This window comes from Periplaneta americana, chromosome 12 (genome assembly GCF_040183065.1).
Source record: "Periplaneta americana isolate PAMFEO1 chromosome 12, P.americana_PAMFEO1_priV1, whole genome shotgun sequence".
Lineage (NCBI taxonomy): Eukaryota > Metazoa > Arthropoda > Insecta > Blattodea > Blattidae > Periplaneta > Periplaneta americana.
In genome coordinates this window covers 69,384,311-69,398,953 of record NC_091128.1, presented here as the reverse complement: position 1 = coordinate 69,398,953, position 14,643 = coordinate 69,384,311, and the positions used below count along the sequence as shown (strand labels likewise).

Here is a 14,643-nt window from a genome sequence, read left to right as displayed (position 1 = left end):
ATATTTTTGTCTGTGGTAGTGGTTTTGAGTTCTTGGCAAAATAAAAATTGTTCAATAATATCTAAATTATATTCGAACCTAATAAAGTTATAAAATAGTCCCGCCGCTCTAATTTCCGGCAGCCAATCGCATTGCAGGTCGGCTCATTTAAACGCGTGCATCTTGTGATTCGCTTATGAAGACGTTATTCATTTCTTAAGGCTCGATAAATCCTTAATATAATCGCCCACCATTTTGGCTCTTTCGTTGGCGTTCGCAGAAAGCACACGAAGACGTTATTTGCCGCTCAATTATTTGCTGAATTACAGTGTGTTTGATTTATTATCATAGGAGCTATAACATGATAATGTTTAACTGTGTGGCAAATAGATCCTTGTATGGTAGCTCGGCAACGAAAGAACAAAAATGGCGAACGATACTACCTACCTAGACTTTATAGAGCCTTCACTTCCTAAGACGTAAGCAAAGAGGAGGAGTCGCGCCAGGACTAACAGCGTCGCGACTATAATTGGCATTTACCACTTGTGTCATGACTTTCGTCGTTCAAAATATTCTCTTGGTTTTGAAGCTACATGAGAATGATTACTTTCTAAATGTCTTTTTTAGTTTATTCGGCACCAGCTACTGATTTGACAAAACATTTCCGAAATATAAAACACTCGGGATTTTGTTTATATTCATCTCCACGCCAAGTAAAACCATATTTACGAAACGCAGTACATTTTAGTGAATCCTGAAAGAAATTTTCGCTCACATTATTTGAATTGGCATGGCTGTCATCTCTAACTCAGAATTTGATTCAGATTGTCTTTTTCAAATTAAAAATTTGTCCATGATAAAATCTAAATAAAGCATTTTTGATCAAATAGTCGCACTATCACCTGCTCACACGTATATATTGAAACTGACCAATTGCTCTGACAATAATTCTAAACTCTGTTTATTACTAAGTGAGAAGAATAAACGAATTACTAAGCATTGTTGCAGGTGTTCACGTTTCATTGGTGTCGTCTGTCTCAAAATAAAATGTACCACATCAAAGACTTATTTGTAAATAAATAATGCGTTGTAAAGAGACTTTCTGGATGGAATAAAATTTTATTTTTCAATTCCAAAATTTCGCGACACACTCCATGGGGCTGCGTGACACACCAGTGTGTCGCAACACACCGGTTGGGAACCCTGAGGTATGAATTACAAAAGACGATGTCCTATTTTATTTTTGTAAAATACAGTACACTAAATGAAAAATGGCTCTCTATTGATGTCACATTCTGACACTAATTATTGTAATCGGAAGTGTAGAAGTTGTTAATGAGCCTGATAACAAGAACAATAGTGATAGTGCAGTGCAGATAAGAAGATAGATACAGATTAAGATATTAAAGCATTGTTTGCTACAATTAATTACTAAAGCTGTTATTACCATCTTCTCCTTACCTATGGTATACCGATTTTAATATAACTTATACAAATAACTCACAGCCTCAATAAGTTTATATTTCTAATCCAAACTTCTTCGTAATTAAACAGACACGAGAGACATACAAAGACTTATATGATTTATAAAGACAGATTTTAAAAATGAGCAAAAACTTAACAGTTCGAGTTGGTCTGCAGAAATTCCAAGAGTACCGGTATTTGAAGAGCTTCTCACTTTCAGAACGTTTCAAGGAAGATTCTATTATAAGTTGGACATTCTTAATGCTAAAAGAGAAAGAAATAGTAGATGTGGCAAGAGGAAAGAGTTCATAAATTTAAAAAAATGTTTCCTGACTTTCCACATTATTCACGCTAATCAGTTATGCAGATGAAAGCAAAAAGCCTAGTCTAAGCTTGTAAAAAATATGATCATATAATGATGGGATTTGATAGTAATGAGTCCACACCTGTGGAGTAACGGTCAGCGCGTCTGGCCGCGAAACCAGGTGGCCCGGGTTCGAGTCCCGGTCAGGGCAAGTTACCTGGTTGAGGTTTTTTCAGGGGTTTTCCCTCAACCCAATATGAGCAAATGCTGGGTAACTTTCGGTGTTGGACCCCGGACTCATTTCACTGGCATTATCACCTTCATCTTATTCAGACGCTAAATAACCTCAGATGTTGATAAAGCGTCGTAAAATAACCTACTAAAATAAATAAAAATAGTAATGAACACTGAAAAGTCGAAAAAGAATAAGAGTTCAGATATTGTTGGCGAAATTATTCTGGCACTTCGAAAATGTTAGACTACTGTATTTGAAGTGGTCACTCCTTGCGAGCTTGAAGATAGGCAATAATATTGGACAGCAGCCCACTGAACAGTGTCAAATTGGATAAACCCTTAATTAAATTTATATCAAAGACATGCAATCACTTAAGATGATGCCAGATTTAAACACAAAATATATGCTGCCATGTCGTAACAGTGTTTCTATGTGCTAAAAAATATTGTGATAGTGTGCAGAACTTACTATCTGACAATCATAATTTAACCAACCTGGGTACTTGATTGATTTTTTCAATTTTTCATTTAATTTTTACATGAACATGTCAGGTTCTTTTAGGCAACTTATATGACAGTGTTTAGGATAAATTTCGAACCGAATTAAAGAACGTAAAAAGTGTTCCTTTCACAACAGACTGTTGGTCCTCCAACAGGCAAGATGGATACATAACAGTTACACGTCAATACATTACTAGTAACCAATTAACTGTGTCAGATACCCGCTTTAGTGCCATTTTATCCCATTCACAACTACTGCCAGTCCCATCAGTAAGTCGGTTGGTCAAACTTGAGATCTCCGTCCTCAGATTGTCACTTCCCTCCAAACCTCCACATTCCTCCATATACACCCTCTACAACCTACAGTAGTACAGATCACCGGTGGAGAGCTTTATTCATAACCCTTGATTTCTCCACTGGTTGTAGTTGCTTCACTGAACAGCACTAATCCCAGGTGGTGGTGGGTTTTTCCTTGTTGCCAAACACTTACAGAACACCCCCGTGGTTCACTCAGGTTTCTATCAAGTTGAGCACTGGTCTTTCCCGAAGGTAAATGGCAGTTGGAGGGTTGTGCCAACCACACTACCTCAGTCTAGTGTCGAGGTCAAGAAAGCATACCCCTTAAGCACATATGTATAAGGGATATCATTATCTTCATATCAGAAACAATTCAATTTATAAAAAAAAGTAAAATGTCTCATTTTTGGATTATAGGGAATGCATTTTGATGCAATGCAGACACCAAGTTCGTCTTTTATATGGATGCATATTAAATTCTTTCATTTAGGTGAAGTATGCCTCTGAATAATAATTTGAATTCAAGAAAATAAATTATAGACGATAATTTGCAACACAATAAAGGAAATAAAGTTACAGAAATACAATGGCACACCTGGACCAAGCTAAAGGAAGTTAAGAAATCAGCAGTATGACGATAACTGTACTTTCATCCACCATCATACTTATAGGCTTGCTACTGTATCCGTGCGTTTTTTTTAAGCGCTTCAGTAAAGCACTTCATGCCTTTGTTGCAGCAAAATGAGTGTCGAAAAAAAACGCAATTAAGTCAACTGACTGCAAAATGGTGGACAATTAATATTGGCTTGTATTACTGCAGTAATAAATTTAACCTTAATAAAACCGAACATGTTAAATAGTTTCGACTTCCATGACGATGACATGGAATTATTATTACTAGATGATTTTAACAATAATAAACGTTGCAAAAGACCAAAACTCACATTCCGCCACGATGGATCGTGCAGCAAACTCGTAAAGCGATGTTTTGATTTGCTGCTGCGCTTTATGTCTTGTTTTAAAAAAACGCACGGTATTTCTGCACTTGGCTTCAAAAATCTAAAAGTGTCATAGGCTTGCCATTGTATTTCTGCACTTGGTTTCAAAAATCTAAACGTGGGTGTTACATTGTTTTCCCCTATACTCTTCAATTATTTTCCAACTTCGTGATCTTTCATTTATGTCGCTGAAAGCAAAGATCGCTGATATGATAATATTTCTATTAGTTTGTTACACAATGTGTAGTTGAAGGTGACTGTCTACCGCAATTGACAACCCAAACCACATAAAATGTTTTTTTCTAGAATCGCCACTGTAAGACAAATTTTATTTTATATCTTCAGAAACTTTGTGTCCTCATGAAACTCAATTCAGAGATAGTTTCTTACATTAATATTTTTCGTTATATGTGGTATTTATTAACTATAAAACAAACTACAACAGGCCTATACTGTATGTCAATTAGAAGAGACAGTAAGAAAATTTAAAATGGATAAATTTATCAATAAGACTGAAGTTACAGTTTTTCTTACAGATAACATCAGGAGTGGGATGCAGTGGTAGACTCATTCCTCACGGTGCACTCTGGGCAACAAAACCATTTTTCGGCAAAGTAATCTACCAATACACAGCTATACACTGCAGAATCAGAATCATACAAGCAACATCCACAACTCACTCTTCTAAGAGTGAAGAGCTAATAATTGCACAATGGAATGCTAGAGCCTTATTGCAACATAAGGAAGTCGAGTTAATTACAATTCTCAATAACAGGAACATAAATGTTTTCACTATTATGGAAGCAAATTTGAAGAAGGAACATGTCCAGAAATTACAATTCTCTGGCTACAACGCATATAGATTTGAAAAATATAGACAAATAGCAACTGGCATCATTGTGGGAGTCAAAAATGATATAATAGCTTCATTTAATATTATTAAGCATAAGGGAGAAAGCAATGATAAATCAGAGATTGTTAAACTTGATATATCACACCCTTAAAATAATACTGTCGTAACTAGCCTACCAAAAGTTAGTTTTGAGTAAATGCAAGATAAACATTTCAAAGTCGTATGAAAAAGGAGGATTATCAAGTATCAGTATGAGTCCTACAGACTTTGCCCTTGAACTTAGCAATACGACAGTCCTACTGTTTGACGGAGGATTAAATAAAGATTACAAACTGCCTGTAACTCAAAATTCAATTTTTGAGAGTTACGACAGTATTATTCTAGGGATGCAATATGGACACTAAATAATCACTACAAAATCTATGTCATTTACAACCCATCAGGTCATATACCCCTGTTAGACAATATTAACAAAACCCCCAAAATAACACTTATAGCAGACTTTAATGGTCATTCACCTCGATGGAATTACATAAACTCAGCAGGAAGATCTATAGAGGACTTTATCGATTCTAATAATCTGAGCTCATTTACAAAACGGGACTAATCAACATACATTCACAACACTGGAAGCACAACAAACTCTGACCTATTAATGGTATCTACAGATATCAGTTCATCTACTACTAGAACCGTAAGTGAGGATCCAGGTTTTGGACACAGAATAGTCCCAGCAACAATAAACATCATAAAGAAAACATCAAGACCTAACTCATTTACAGAGAATTATTGGGATGTTACAGAGGAACTACTGTATCTGGTGAAGACCCCTGTGTTGCCTAACACAACTTATAAATTCAAGGGTGGATCAACCAGGACTTGAACCGGGCCCCCTGCCTCATAAGTCCTGTGCGCTAGCACTGAGCCACTATGGTAGTTTCAATGAAAATAAAAAAAAAATGATGAAAGGAATAAATTCTGTATTTAAATCTTCTTCAGCATAACAAAAACATTAGCATGGCTAATGTTTGTACAATGAAGCAAGATCAAGGTCATATCAGAACTAATATTTGCACTAGTAAGTCTCTTATGTAATGGATTATGGGAGTACTTTTAATGTTCCTTGGTACAAAAAAAAAAAACTTCATCCAGTATAAACATCATATTGTATAAGAAAGCAAGGGAGATCACATTATTAGAAGTAAAATTTTCATGAATAACTCAATTCTTAAGTAAGTATATTCTTTCACTTAGGCTATGAAATGTAGTTTGTCAAAAATAATGTACCAATGAATACATCGACATTTAAAAGTATGAGTACAATATATTTCTTATTTAAATCCTCGACCCAGAATAAACAAAATATCACCATGCCCACTGTTGGTAAAAGAAAGCAAGGTATAAGATCTCATCAGAAGTAAAATTTGTATTACTAACTCAATTCTTACACAAAAAAATTCTTTCACTTTGGCTATGAAATGTCGTATGTTGAAGAAAAAGATATCAATAAAAAGAAGTTTAAATGGGTCATGGAAGCAATACATTCTGTACTTCAGTTCTCTTTACAACAAAACATCAGCAGTGAATTCTCTCCACCCTAAGATGAGTGATAGTCTTCTGTTACAGAAAACATTTCAGTTGGCAGCAGCCCCCAGGCCGGGACAATGACATGTCTTTCAATGGGGGGGTTGTGTAGCTAAGGGTATGCTATTGTTACAAGTGAGAGTTCATGCTACCAACATAACTACTGTTGCTATCACGTACATTCTGATCTCTCCAGTGCAGAGAGACTTTCCTTCCGCACTCTATAAAAAGTAAGGTAGAATATGTTTAAGAAAAGATGTAGGGCTATTAATGAAAATATTGACGTTGAAAAGGTTAGAGAAGCAGTAAAATGTGTATTTTTAATGTTTTTCCGTACAAAAAAGAGTCGATCTGTGTAAACAAAACATCATGTTTGTTGTATAAAGAAGACAGAAGATTACGTCAGAAGTAAAATTTGCATTAATAACTCAACTGTTACACAAATAAATTCTCTACTTTCATTTAGTTTGGCAGTGAAATGTTTTATGTTAAAAAAAAATGATGTATCAAGACAAATGTTATCCAAAGACTCGACTCACTCAACCCAGTATAAATAAAACATCAGCATGGCTATTGTTGGCATAAGAAAGCAAGACAGAAAATCACATCAGAAATAAAATTTGCAATATAGGTAATAACTGACTTTTATACAGTATACCTAAGTGAATTCTTTCAATTAGGTTGTGAAAATATGTCATATGTAGAAGAAAAAGATGTCAATGAAAATATCAAAGTTTGTAAACATTAATTATTACAGCAATAAATTCTCTATTTGAATTCTCTTCAGTACGAAAAGGCACAACTCAAGATAAATAAAATATGAGCACAGCAACTGCTGAAGAAAGATCACATTAGAAATAGAATTTGCACTAATAATTTACTTCTTGCCTAAGTAAATTCTTTTACTCAAGCTTTGAAATGCCACATTGAAGAAAAAGGTATGTCCTGAAAATCTTTGAAACATTATTATGAAGAAAAGATGTGTCAGTGGAAATATCACAGTTTAGAAAGGTTGGGGCAGAAATAAATTATTTATTAAAATCTTTTTTAGTACTAAACGGCTTGGCTTATGAAAGCATCAGCATGATTACTATAAGGACATTAATATATCAATTTATAAGTAAAGTACCCCTAAATTCATTTGCTTATGGTATGAAATGTCAGGTCTTGAAGAAATAGATGTTGCAAACATCGAAGTTGAAAATGATAAGGACAGCAATAAGTTCAGTATTTTATGTTGTTTGTAAAAGAAAGAAAAAAAAAAGCGGCCGGGTAGCACAGTTGGTAGAGCAGCTGGCTACGGACTGTAAGGTCCGGGGTTCGATCCCAGGTGGTGACAGGATTTTTTCTCGTTGCCAAACTTTCAGAACGGCCCCGAGGTTCACTCAGCCTCCTATAAAATTGAGTACCGGGTCTTTCCCGGGGTAAAAGGCGGTCAGAGCGTGGTGCCGACCACACCACCTCATTCTAGTGCCGAGGTCACGGAAAGCATGGGGCTCTACCTCCATGCCCCCCAAGTGCCTTCATGGCATGTTACGGGGATACCTTTACCTTTGTAAAAAAAAAAAAAGAAAAAGAAAAAATTCAACCCAGAAGAAAAAAATCGGCATGGATACTGTTTGTATGAAGAAGCAAGGCAGAAGATCACAATGGAAGTAAAATTTTCATTAATTATTCCATTCTATAAGCAGAGGTTTTATAACTTATGCTGTAAAATGTACGTAAAATGTTTTAGAATAAAATGTATCACCGAAAATATTAATGTTTATGACGGTTATAAAAAGACTCGATCCAGGATAAACAAAACTTTTCTTTTAACTACTTGACTTTTCGTCATTCACCCAGTCAGTTGTGTACCAATTAACCAACAGTGTTTTTGCTCAGGTTGCGCCATAGGAGGCTGGTCTACAATACACCCATAATGAGATGATGTAGGAAAAGAGGAGCTCCCAGAGAGTGTTACCTGGACCACGAGCTTGCCCAACACATTATAAATCAGGAGTATGCCAGGTATCGAACCCGGATTCACAAGATTATAAATCCATCACTCTAGCTATAAGACCACCATGGCAGGATAATATTTCAACATGGCTAATGTTGGTAGTGTAAGAAAGCAAGAAGGAAGATTACATCAGAGGTAAAACCTGTATTAATAACTCAACATTATGTACAGGGTGGCACACGGGAACAGAAGATTTTTAATCGATTAGTGCAAAGTCATACTTGAAGTTGGTAAGACTGTGATACTGCTATACTGTTTCTTAGGCAATGCTATTTCAGAAGTCATGAGGCAGTGGATGGGAGAGCATCGTGCATTCGCAGTAAATAAATGATTGTTGTGAAGTTGCACGTCATTTTCAACTTTGGCATCATGATCCGGTTCCGTCAGCCCATGATGTGAAGACATAAGTTGAAAGATTTCAATCAACAGGTGCTACCCTGAGCAAGAAGCATCCAGGACCAAGAAGAAGTGTTTGAATGCCAGAGACAGTCAAGCAGTCAATGCCGCCATCCAGCAGAGTCCACAACGTTCTGCACTGCGGCCTGCTGTGTCGTTAGGTTTGGCTTGCCGCACTGTGGCCAGAATATTGCCTCCAGATCTAAAATTGCATCTGTACAAGCTTCAGGCTGTCCAACAATTGCAAGCTGGCTGCAAGATCTCCCATTTCCGCACGCCACCCTATACATAGGCCTAAGTAAATCCTTCTTTCACTTAGGATGTGAAATGTCATGTTGAAATAAAAGATGTATTAACGAAAATATCGAAGTTTAAAAGACTTATGGCAGCAATATATTCTGTATTCAAACCATCTTCAGTATAAAAAGATTCGAATCAGGATCGCAAGACAATCGAAACATCGGCATGGTTACTGTTGGTATAAGCAGACAAGATGAGAGATCATAACAAAAGTATTTCATTAACAACAATTCTTAGGTAAGTAAATTCTTTCATGTTGACCATGAAATGTCATGTAGAAGGAAAAGATGCATTAATGAAAGTACCGAAATTAGTCTGCTTAGCAAAAATAAATTACCTATTTAGGTCTAAATCCTCTTTCGTACAAAGAGGCTCAAGCCAGGATAACATCAAGATAGCTAGTTTTGGAATAAGGAAATAAGGAGAAAGATCACACCAGATGTAAAATTTGCATTAATAACTCACTCCTTATGCATAGTAAGTAAAGTCTTTCACTTAGGCTTTGAAATGTCATGTCGAAAAAATGACATATCAAGGAAACATCAATGTTTTAAAAGGTCATGATAGAAACAAATTATCTATTTAGGCCTAAATCCTCTTTTGTACAAACTCCACTCAGAATAACATCAAGATGGCTACTGTTGGCATAAGAAAACCTAGGCCTACATAAGATGACATCATAAATAAAATTTGCATCAATAACTTAATTCCTACATGGTGATGGTGGTGGTGGTCATGATGGCAGTGGTGGTGGTCATAGCAGTGGTCATAGCAGTGGTGGTGATCGTAGCAGTGGTGGTAGTTGTAGTGGTGGTAGTGGTGGAAGTAGCAGTAGAAGTTGTAGTACAGTAGTACCTATTTGGGGATTATTTGAAAACTTATTGACTCTTGTACATCGGCACGTCAACCTCAAGGCTTATTGTGCTACCCTATAAACTTTCATAGAGGATCAAAATTTGACTGGATTTTGTTCAGATGGAGCAAGTACTATGTTGAGGACAATGTCTGGAATGTCAAGAAAGCCGTTCGAGAAATGCCCTGGCACTGCTTGAGTCATAGGCTTCAGCTTGCCTTGGATGATGCGATAAAATCTATTTTCCAAATAAATGACTTCAAAATTTTCATAGACAAGATCTGCACATATTACTACACATCGGCAAAAATTCAATTGAACTAACCAAGATTTCTGAAGATCTGACTATAGACATCAACACGATAGGAAGAGTATTAGAGAGTTGGACAGAGTGGCAGTGCTGTAAAGGCAGTTTGGAAAACCTACACAGCTCTCTACTTTCATTTTGTGGAGAACAATGAAACACAAATCCACTCCAGCTTGAAAAACCTGAACTTTTTAGAAGATCTTGTTTTGATGATCGATATTCTTGAAGAGTTGTCTTTGTTCTCTTTAGCTTTTCAAATCAAGGAACAGACATACTGAAAGCTGATATACTTATTAAAAGATCTATAGGGCCCGGAATATAATAAATGGCGAAGAAGGACAGTATTAGAATATGCTTCAAGAAACCATTTCTTCTGAGCCATATAATAACATTCCATTTGGAATAGACAACGCGTTTAAACTCTTGCCAAGGAATCAACTGGTACAAAGCATTACTGACAACATGGAGAACAGATTTCAGGATGGAGATGAGTATAATAAAGTTTTACCTTTGTTTTCATTGTTGGAACCGAATAACATGGCCAGGTGATGTCATAATTTCATCCTGGCTAGAGGGAGAGATAAAATTGGAGGCCTTACGCAAGAAAGATCAAGTACAAATTAACTTATATGTAAATGAATTTAGAGATTTCACTGACGACAGAGATCTTACTGGAAGACAAATACCATCAAGTGTAAAGAAAGCCAAGATGATAATCAAAATTATTGCTGTCAGTTTCGCTGAAGCAGAAAGGGCATATAGTCTTATGAACTGTATTTGCACACAACAGGGGAACAGGCTCAACGTCAGCAACATTTCGCACTTGATGTCAACCAAGCTCATGGATCTGCCTCTCAAAGAATAGAATCCAACAAAGTATGTGAAGTCGTGGCTGAGAAAAGGGACCCATAATGCAAATGATCTGAGGATAAAAAGAGAGGGACGAGGAACTAGCCTCAGAAAACGAGAAAGGGGTTTGGAGTCTTTTTTTTTTTTAGCCTAAGCTTAGGTGTTTTAAAGTTGCCTATGTAATACCTCTTGCCCATTGAAATCATAAATCACAATATAAACATTATTTTTGTCACTACCTTCCTTCCAATAGATTTTTATTCACTGTATTCCTAATATTCGTGAGAGAATAGGTTGTTAATGTGTTTATCACCACTGATAATAAGTAAATCTACCATGTTATCAATAGAATTCAGGCAATTTTAGACTACAAAGCTGAATACGACCGACATATTTAAGGATAAAACACAGGGAATTGACTCCCAATTTAACTATAAGCCTATTCGTGACATAAACCAAACCTACATAACTGGTCACAGATTAGCCATACTGAGCTACGTTATCTGCATGAATAACATTAACATTTTTTCTGAAATTTTATCATACACATTGGTCACATTTAAACTTTCTTCATGCTGTCGTACAATCGAATTCAGCGTTGAAAACTGTACTAGGCCTAATTACTTTACTACAAAACATAATTCTGCTTTATAATAAAACATTAACTTACATCAAAATACCTAAATGTAAGTGAAAAATATCAATACTTTCTTTAAAGACTGTTGTCTTATTATAGCTAAAGAAAATTCAACAATTCATACCCAACCAATTCATATGTAAATTAAAAGAATATGATTACTTCAGATTATAACATTAGTGTACGACTTACTTCAAATCATAACATTAGTGTAGGAATATCACTGGAATAAGAGCATGCAGATATCTTTGAAAATGAATAATTATATTCCTACTTACACAGTGAATTCTTCATTCCATTTGGGTTGGTAAGTGCACTTCACTACTTCAGTTTTTCTGGGTGTTTTATCATCAATTGAGAGCTCCACATAAGGATTTGGTTTCAGAAAACTACTACCTCCTCGTAGATGAGCACATTCAACTGGAACAATAAATACTAATGAATGACAAACTAATACACTAAAAGAAGAAACGATTTAATGTAGTAATAAGAATTTGCACTTACCTGTAACACTAAGCTGGTAAAAACCAGGAGATGCTGATTCTGACATGATAACTTAATCGTCATATATTCAGTAAAGTTTCATATCATACTGGAGTACTAGCCATCATACCGCTCCCACTCTACATGAAATAAAATATAAAACAGTTATATTTAAATTATACTCAAGTATATACTTCACTACGTAAGTTATTTCTGATAAATATGAAGTTCAATGTTATTACAAAGCAAAATTTCTTATATAATCTGTGACAGCAGTTTGACAAATGGTCTTTACATCTAATTTCAGTGTAATAAATATACCGACACAGTCTAAAAATTATACATGAACTACAATAATTTATCTCTGGATAATTGGAACTACGATTTTTATGAGTAAGTCTACACTGTTTTCTCATAGATCTAGATGTTTTGCTAGGCTAATCAACCAAGACAGAAAGTTCAGTAGAAAACAACAGCACTTACATAAACTTCCGTTCTCGACGTAATAGCATCATCACATCTTTGGCTATTTTCACTTTGTTCTGAAATATTAAATTACCTATTGAGGCTTTTTTAGAATGAAAATGTTCACTTCGTCACGAATATGGTTATCAGGTTCAGCTGCCCACTATTTGTCCACCATTGCGATACATGACGTCACACAGTGCAAAACAATTCTACGTTCATAAGCAAACTATGGTCCTTGTTTCGTTTACTGGAATTCGTATGTACAGCACAAACTCCTTCAGCAGTACCACATGATCACTGAACTAATGAACGACATTTGGAAAGAGACTACAAAATTTCTATACTACAATAGTTATTATTTCTGTGACTATAACAACGTTTAAAAAATGATCAAAATGAAACTACTAATGACATAGATACCTATGGATCTCGAAATAAGCATAAATCTGCGTACTGCTATGACTCAGAGGATAGCGCGTGCTCTTCCCAACCAAGCGGTCCGTGGTTCGATTTCCGGCCTGGGTCAAAATGTATCTTCATTCAACTCAAGAGGACTATATTTATAGCCCTCTTGATTCGTCCTGTGACGTCTCCGCCGTAGCCCTGCATCTTGCTGATCACACGTTCAGGTAGGACCCGAGGACCGTTATGGGAGAGTCTAGTGTTAGACCAAAACATGTAAATAATATTGTCGCGTTTTGTTGAAGAAGAAGTTGTTAACGGATCAAACAGATTGGTTCCCCCTTTCTCCTCCTATCCCTGATGATTGAGCTAATATTTTCCTTCGAAAATGCTGGATCTAGGTAGCGCTGCATAAATCACCAAGTTCACATGTCAGTTATTATCAGGCAAAATTTAACGGTGTAATTGTAACTATTATTTTATTATTTTCGATTATGCTACAGTTGTCAATTTCCATTTCCCATCAGTTTGTTCGGTTCACTGCACATTTTTTTTTATTTTATTTTAGTAGGTTATTTTACGACGCTTTATCAACATCTTCGGTTATTTAGCGTCTGAATGAGATGAAGGTGATAATGCCGGTGAAATGAGTTACACAGCATTTGCTCATATTGGGTTGAGGGAAAACCCCGGAAAAAACCTCAACCAGGTAACTTGCCCCCACCGGGAATCGAACCCGGCCACCTGGTTTCGCGGCTAGACGCGCTAACCGTTGCTCCACAGGTGTGGAAACTGCGCAATAATGAACTAATTATTTTGTATCTCATCATTCATGAAATCTCTCAAATTTCTCATTCATTCTTTCTTCGTTCTTTTCTGTAACATAAATAACATGTAGGCTATATTGAAACAAAGCAAATCGTTTTCCTTATTCTAACGCTAGCATTCTTATAAAAACTCATAATGAGAAATAAATAGTAAAATTATTGTAGAAGCGTGGAATATTATCCTAATTTCTACTCTCTCTAGTTTATATTAATTTATTTGTTGAAGCCTAGATTATATATATATATATATATATATATATATATATATATATATATATATATATATATATATATATATATGATCTAGGGTTGAAGCTATATTGTTGACTGGAACAACATTTTTTTTTTTTTTTTTTCAGAAATGTATATTTATTTAAGTACCGTCGCAAAATGGACCCATGCCTTTTACAAGATGTATGTAACATAGTACATGATTCAGTATAAAAAATACAATTTACATTATAACACTCTGGAACAACATCAATAATGAGAAATTGGTACATGTATTCTTCATAGAGGGCAGGTATTTCTTGAAACGATTCTAATATGGTTTTATTATGCTTCCATCTACAGGTAGATATCGCAATTAAGTGTCCTTCTATTGGAACTAGTGCCATCTGGTGGGACGGCAAGAAACTAGCTCACATGCGTGGACAGATTCTCAAGTCCCGACTTGCAAAGTGGGATAGTAAATTGTAACTTTTTATATAAATTTACGTGAGAAATATAAATACTCAATAAAAATAACGAGGAATTGACACAGTCGCTAATTTGCTGGTGGAAACGTGTTTTGTAATTCACTGGCCATACTAGAACCTCTTACATATTGGTATTTTTTAAATTTTATTTAGCTAGTAAGCAAAGTAAGTACAAATTCAAAAGTATATACAGCAACAAAAAATATT

General features: G+C 35.5%; 1 protein-coding gene across 2 annotated transcripts in view; it reads right to left on the bottom strand.

Moving 5' to 3' along the window:
- Window positions 1-12,692, bottom strand: part of Su(dx) (Suppressor of deltex) — a 118,079-nt gene extending 105,387 nt beyond the window's left edge. Inside the window, exons 1-3 of one of the 2 annotated variants that reach the window (XM_069841502.1) lie at window positions 12,525-12,692; window positions 12,063-12,181; window positions 11,837-11,978 (exon numbers count right to left, since the gene is read on the bottom strand). In XM_069841502.1, the coding sequence (XP_069697603.1) occupies window positions 11,837-11,978; window positions 12,063-12,108 (188 nt within the window). In that variant the 5' untranslated portion in view covers window positions 12,109-12,181; window positions 12,525-12,692. The remainder of the gene's footprint in view (window positions 1-11,836; window positions 11,979-12,062; window positions 12,182-12,524) is intronic. The other variant, XM_069841501.1, reaches the window with a different exon arrangement.
- Between the last annotated feature and the right edge of the window lie 1,951 nt (window positions 12,693-14,643).